The sequence below is a fragment of the Colobus angolensis genome, unplaced genomic scaffold (assembly GCF_000951035.1).
Source record: "Colobus angolensis palliatus isolate OR3802 unplaced genomic scaffold, Cang.pa_1.0 Scaffold176, whole genome shotgun sequence".
Taxonomy (NCBI): Eukaryota; Metazoa; Chordata; class Mammalia; order Primates; family Cercopithecidae; genus Colobus; species Colobus angolensis.
The window spans coordinates 3463820-3470553 of record NW_012114888.1 but is presented as its reverse complement, the minus strand read 5'-3'; the positions used below and the strand labels follow the sequence as shown (position 1 = coordinate 3470553).

The window sequence follows — 6734 nt, the reverse complement described above, 5'->3', positions numbered from 1 at the left end:
AAAAAAAAAAAAAAAAAAAAGACAAGTTAAACATAGAGTCACCATATGACCCAGCAATTCCAAACCTAGATGTGTACACAAGAGAAAGGAAAACATGTCCAGACAAAAACTTGTATACAAATGTTCACAACACCATTATCCATAATAGACAAAAATTAGAAACAACCCAAATGTCCATCAGCTGATGAACAGATAAATAAAATGTGGTATATCCATACAATAGAATAAAGTCTTGATACATGTTACAATATGGACAAACTTCAAAAACATGCTAAGTGAAAGATGCCAGTCACAAAAGGCTAAATATTGTGGCTCCACTGAAGTGAAATGTCCAAAATAGGAACACCTATAGAGACAGAAAATAAGTTTGTGGTTTCCAGGGGCTGGGGGAGACGAGAATGGGCAACGACTACTAATGGGTACAGGGTTTCTTTTTCCAGGGATGAAAATGTTCTGAAATTAGACCATGGTGATAAGCCTGTGAACTTACTAAAAAATACTGAATTATATACTTTATTTTTAAACTAAATTTATTTTAAATTTTTATGGATATATAATAATAGTAGTATGCATTTATGGGGTATATATGATATTTTCATACAAGCATACAACAATGTAATGATCAAATATGGGTAACTGGGATATCCATTACCTCAAACAGTTATCATGTCTTTGTGTTGGGAACATTCCACATTTTCTCTTCTAGCTATTTTGAAATATACAATAAATTATTATCAACAATAGTTGGCTGTGATGGGTAGTGGGGAGGAGAGGATGAAGAGTGGTGGGTTAATGAGTACAAAAACACAGTCAGGCACGGTGGCTCATGCCTGTAATCCCAGCACTTTGGGAGGTCGAGGCGGGCAGATTGCCTGCAGCCAGGAGTTCGAGACCACCCTGGCCAACATGGTGAAAGCCCATCTCTACTAAAAAATACAAAAACTAGCTGCATGTGGTAGCGGGCGCCTGTAATCCCAGCTACTTAGGAGGCTGAGGCAGGAGAATCACTTGAACCCAGGAGGCAGAGGTTGCAGTAAGCAGAGATCATACCACTGCATTCCAGCCTGGGCAACAGAGCGAGACTCCATCTCAATATATATACAGTTAGATAGAATGAATTATATACTTTAAATGGGTGAAGTGTATGGCATATGAATTATGTCTCTAAACAGCTATTTTTAAAATTAATAAAGAACTAGTTATATCCTTTAAACAACTTTATGTAGAGGATTTAAAACCTACTGGCAAATTCTCTGACACTCCTCCCATTAAGAGGTCACCTCCTGTTGGAACTGGGTGGGCATTTGTGACTGCCTCAGCATTACTTCTGCCACACCCAAATTAAGTCAAATTAAGTGACTTAAGAATTCATTTAAGAAGCTAGTTAGAAAAAACTATGCAGCTTCTGCCAGTCTCTCTTAGGATGCTTGCCCTTGGAACCCTGCCATCATGCTGTGAGGAAGCCAGGGATAGGTGGAGAGCCCCCAGCTGAGCTCCCAGCCCAAAGCCAGCATCAACTTGCCAGCCAGCTATGTGGTCAAGCCATCTTGAAAGCTGTCACGGTTGATGCCACATTGAGCAGAGTCAACCCTGCTTAACCTTACGCAAATTAAAGAGTTGTGAACAAAATATCTGCCATTATTTTAAACCATTAAGTTTCAGGGTGGTTTGGTACACAGCAATGGGTAACTAGAATACTTTTCATACTTAAAAGAAGGCTAAAAACAGTATCTAGCCTCCTCCTACTTAGTGCAGACACTTCTTTCTAGCAGATTACCACCCTAACTGTCAAACAGTTTTGACTAACATGGAGATCAGGTCCTCAACAAAGCCACCCCTTCCACTGATGACCAACTCTGGGAATTATGATCTGCCTTATGTTAAAACCAGTTCTGTCATGCCCAACCTCTGGTTTAAGTTCTTTCCTCAGAGGTGACCATTACTCTCTAAACCTCTTCTTCAGGACAGGCCTTTACCTTACTAAACAGTAGAGAAATCTTTAGCATTGTCCTACTATATAGCTGAGGAACCTGAAGTGCACAAGTTGGCTGCTTTACCCAAAGTTACACAATAGATATTTGAATTTCTGATATAAGATTTTTGTTTAGTATTATTTCTATTGAATATGAGACAAATATAACAGATACAACATGTGTTGTCCTTACTCAAATCGCAATTTTCATACTTAAGCCATAATTGTTTAGAGAGTTAATACTCATTTCTATTATCTAGGAGGAAGAGTATGGGCATGAATAACTGGAAGATGAAAACTACTTTTCCGTATCACTCTTCCTCACCTCATGTGTACTTAAATGTTTCCTGTTTTAACTCCAGAAAGCCAGTAAACTCTTGCAGGGCAGGGATAAATCTTATAATTTTGAGTCTTACTTGGTGTTTGAGTACATATAAACTGAATAATTTGCCTACCTATGGGTGGCAGCATACAGATAAGGATAAAAACATTTATTCTGAAATAATTTAAACACAAGTCTTACAATCCAAAAATATTTCTCATCACATCAGTGTAAGAATTGTAAACTTTTTTTCTTTTTCCAAGTCAGCAGCAATAGAAAATGAGCTTCTTACACTGTTGACTATAGTATGTCAGTTGCTATGACAATGCTTAGTCCCCAGACATTCCTTCTAATTGAGACAATTTCTCCCAGCTTGAGTCCCCTAAGACTGATCCAATTACACAACTCAAACCCCAAAACCCAAGGGGTGCCCTTCAATAAAGATACTCTGGGCTGGGAGTGGTGGCTCACGCCTATAATCCCAGTACTTTGGGAGGCTGAGGCAGGCGGATCACCTGAGATCAGGAGTTCAAGACTAGCCTGGCCAACGTGGTGAAACTCTGTCTCTACTAAAAATATACAAAAATTAGCCAGGTGTGGTGGTGCGCACCCATAATTCCAGCTACTCGGGAGGCTGAGGCTGGAGAATCGCTTGAACCCAGGAGGCGGCGGTTGCAGTGCGCTGAGATCGTGCCACTGCATTCCAGCCCGGGCGATGACAGAGCCAGACTCTGTCTCAAAAAGAAAAAATTTAAAAAAGATACTATGATTACACAACCTAAGGAAAAATGTAAATACCCTTTTCCAAATTGTAAGGAAAATTTTCAGGCAACCCATTTTGTTTTTACATGTAAAAGTCTTACAAGTTGAATGGTAATTGTCTGATATAACTTTAAAACTATATATGCTATAATTCATAACCACATTCCAGAAGCCTTAACTTTTAATATAAACCATTTCTATTAATATGCATGCATCATATCTCATTTATGTTCTCTGGGCTGTATTTGCATTCTGTTCCTTTTAAGGTACAACTGAAATCTTCTAGCAGCAAGCAAGGCCATGCTCAGTAAATGTATCATTGGACTAATACAGAACATTTGCACACTAGCCCAAATTAACCTCATGGGAGGCAAGGAACTAGGAAAAAATATTTTATTTATTTATTTATTTATTTTTGGAAACAGGGTCTCACTCTGTTGCCCAGGCTGGAGGGCAGTGGCCTGATCATGGCTCACTGCAGCCCCTAAGTCTCAGGCTCAGGTGATCCTCCCACCTCAGTCTCCTGAGTAACTGGGACTACAGGTGTGCGCCACTATGGCCTACTAATTTTTGTACTTTTAGTAGGAATGACGTTTCGCCATATTGCCCAGGCTGGTCTGGAACTCCTGGGCTCGAGAGAGCCACCAGCCTCGGCCTCCCAAAGTCCTGGGATTACAGGCACGAGTCACCATGCCTGGCCCTAGAAAAAAATATTTTAAATTGTATAAAATTTAACAAGCTATCATAAATGAGGCACCTTAGAAAGAATTCCTAGTAATTCCAAAAGAAAAAAAAATCCAAAAAGATAAAGCTATGTTGGGAAATGTGGTATCTGCATTGTCTCAAAATGTAAGCTGGTAATTCTCTTTAACAGTCCAGAAGATTTTAAAACCGGGTTTTTTTTTTTTTTTTCAGAATATAATGCTCATTTGGTTAGAAATTCTCATTTTGATTGGCTGAGTTGATCAAGATTTTAACTTTTATTATACACTCAGAAGCATGAGCTTATTTTATATATCCAATAACATCTCTTACATCTCTGCAACTACAGAACTTAGTAGTGTTCTCAAAAAAAAAAATGTTCTCTGTAAGCTCAAAACAGTTTCTATAATTGAAAGTTTACTACACACTCATTTGTGGGGAAAAAGCTTAGACGTTGGTGTCCAATATTGTATTTCTCAATGCATTTACTTAGCCAATGGGCAAAAGAAGAAAAAAAAACCACAAGACACACACACTTATTTAAAAGAAGGATTAACATGAGAAATCCCGACTAACCTGATTATGTTAATAAACGCTAACTGTAAAACAATTTATTGTGAAACAATGAGTCATAGGCAGCCAAGACTACTATAAATAAAACATAAAGGCATTTTATTTAGTTTAGATTTAGCCTGAGTTCAAAAGAAAAAACTAAAATAAAAATGAAATACACAACTTTCTCTATGGCAGACAGTTCAAGCTAAGAGAACATTGTTAGAAATCCAAAGGCTGAGGAAAATGTTATCTTTTAAAAATTGCCCATCAAATAACTTTAAATGGCAGGTGCAATCTTCTTGTGAAATAGAAAGCATAGTACATTCTTCCCCTACGTTATAAAATGCTACTATCGAGTATGACTAAGAGAGAATAAATGTACCATGTGACCCAAGAAGGGTGTGTATGAGAAGTAGGGGCAGAAAGACCGGGCTGAGAAAAGCTGCAAAAAGCTTTCAATTTCTTAACTCTGACTCTTAGAGACCAGCGCTTACCTGAATATGTTCTGCTGGGGTTTGGAAATCACGCAGAAAGGTCTGTGATTCCAAAACGTTAATACACTTATTATAAAGTATTCTTGGGTAAAGACATGTTGCCGTAAGCAAGGAGTTAACTGTTTATAATACTCATTTGAAAAATCTCTCATTTTGTTTGGGAGAAATAATTGATAAGTCCATCAAAGTAGTTCAGTAAGCACAAATGGAGAACTATGTAGAAAGAGGAACTATTATGAAATGTATGACCGAGTGTGTTTTGTGTAAGACTAATGGAGGTTTTCAAAGTTTTTTGGTTTCTGGCTATATACAAAAATAAAAATAAGGGAGTTTTCATTCATTTAAACCAGCAGTAAAATACTGCCCGGTTTATGCCGCTTATTTTCACCTTACAGTCTTAATACACATTCCAAGACTGATGCGATATTCATTATTTCTTCCGGATAACTGGAAGAGGAGGAACAGTAAAGCTGTACATTAAACAGTCCACTTGGTAATTGAGAAAATTCAGCAGTGAAATATATCATGAGGCACCAAAGAGATACGCCGGGGAGGGCAGACAAAAGAGAAAACAGCCACAGAACATTAAGCCCCGGAAGAGATGAGAATCAGTCCCATATACGTAACTCGACGACTGGACAAAACCCCGCTTGACGCTGCCGGTGGGTGAAACAAGGTGATTTGAGATTCAGGGCGTTCTCGGTTCTTTCCCTCTCTCGAATCGATCATCTCCGACAGGAAGTCAGAGCAAGGCAGGGTTCGGAGCCAGAGAAAGCTCCCAGGGGTGTCTGTCTACCAGGACAACAAACTCCTAAGGCTCCTTCCGGAGCTCCACAGCCCTCTGGGCGCCCTCTCTAGCGCTGTACTTCACGCCCCCGCTCCCCAAAAAAGTCGTGCACCCCGACTTCAGCTATTCGCGTTCAAGAGAGTGCGGCAGCTGTTGGGTCGGCCCACTCAGCGGTCCCGGGCCGTAAGGGACCCCGGCGGAGCGGCTCAGGGTGGCTGAGACAGCGGCTACACGACTTTCATTACCTTCTCGCGCTGATCCCAGCTGTACTGCTTTGGCCGCTCCTCCTCGTTCTCGGGCCGCGACTCCTTGTCAGCCTTCCGTCTCTTGGAGAAGAAGCAGCCCATGGTCCCAGCCCGCGGAGTTCGCTGGCCAGCTCACTCGCTCAGGCACCTCCTAGAGTGTGGCGTGAACCCTGGGCACCCCGGCCCCGCAGCTCTCCGGACTACGCCCCGCGGAACCGCCCAAGAGTCCGCAGCCTTAGTTTGCCCGCCAGGCCCAGCACCCCTTCCCCTTTTTCGTCGCCCTGACGACCCAGCGCAACCAATGAATGCTAAACGCCTGTTGAGCCAATCAAAGCCTCTCGAGCAATCCTGCGCGGCCTATGAAGAGAGGCCTACGTACTCACACACCAATCCACGCCTGGCTCCTGCGACAGCCCCTAGGGGCGGGGCGGGCCGGCTCTGGCGCAAGCACGGGTAACCCCGCCCACAGCCTGACCCGGCCCGCCCTCGGCCCCGCCCCTCCTGGGACTTGGTGGGCTCTCTGGCTGGTGGGAGGCCAGGCTCGGCATTCGGGTGTTTTTGCCTCTGATTCATAAATTTGCAAATTCGAGGCGCGGGAGAAGTCTCCAGTTGAACATTAGATTTATCGTATGAGGAACGTTGTGAGGGAACAGAAATTCCCGCTGACACAAGAAGACCCTGAAATTTGTATTACTAAATCCTCTTCTCCCCTCATCACCCTTCCTACCGCCCTCTCATCGCCTGGCCAGGGTCACCCCCTCAAGAATTGTACCCCATAACCTCCCAATCCTCTTCTGTGTTTCTTTCTTTCTTTCTTTCTTTCTTTCTTTCTTTCTTTCTTTCTTTCTTTCTTTCTTTCTTTCTTTCTTTCTTTCTTTCTTTCTTTCTTTCACAG

At 41.9% G+C, this 6734-nt stretch overlaps 1 protein-coding gene across 1 annotated transcript in view; it reads right to left on the bottom strand.

Annotated features, from left to right (window-relative positions):
- RP2 (retinitis pigmentosa 2 (X-linked recessive)) overlaps positions 1–6135 on the bottom strand; it is a 45244-nt gene extending 39109 nt beyond the window's left edge. Inside the window, exon 1 of the mRNA XM_011938692.1 lies at positions 5840–6135. Coding sequence (XP_011794082.1) covers positions 5840–5941 — 102 coding nt within the window. The 5' untranslated portion in view covers positions 5942–6135. The remainder of the gene's footprint in view (positions 1–5839) is intronic.
- Positions 6136–6734: the final 599 nt, after the last annotated feature.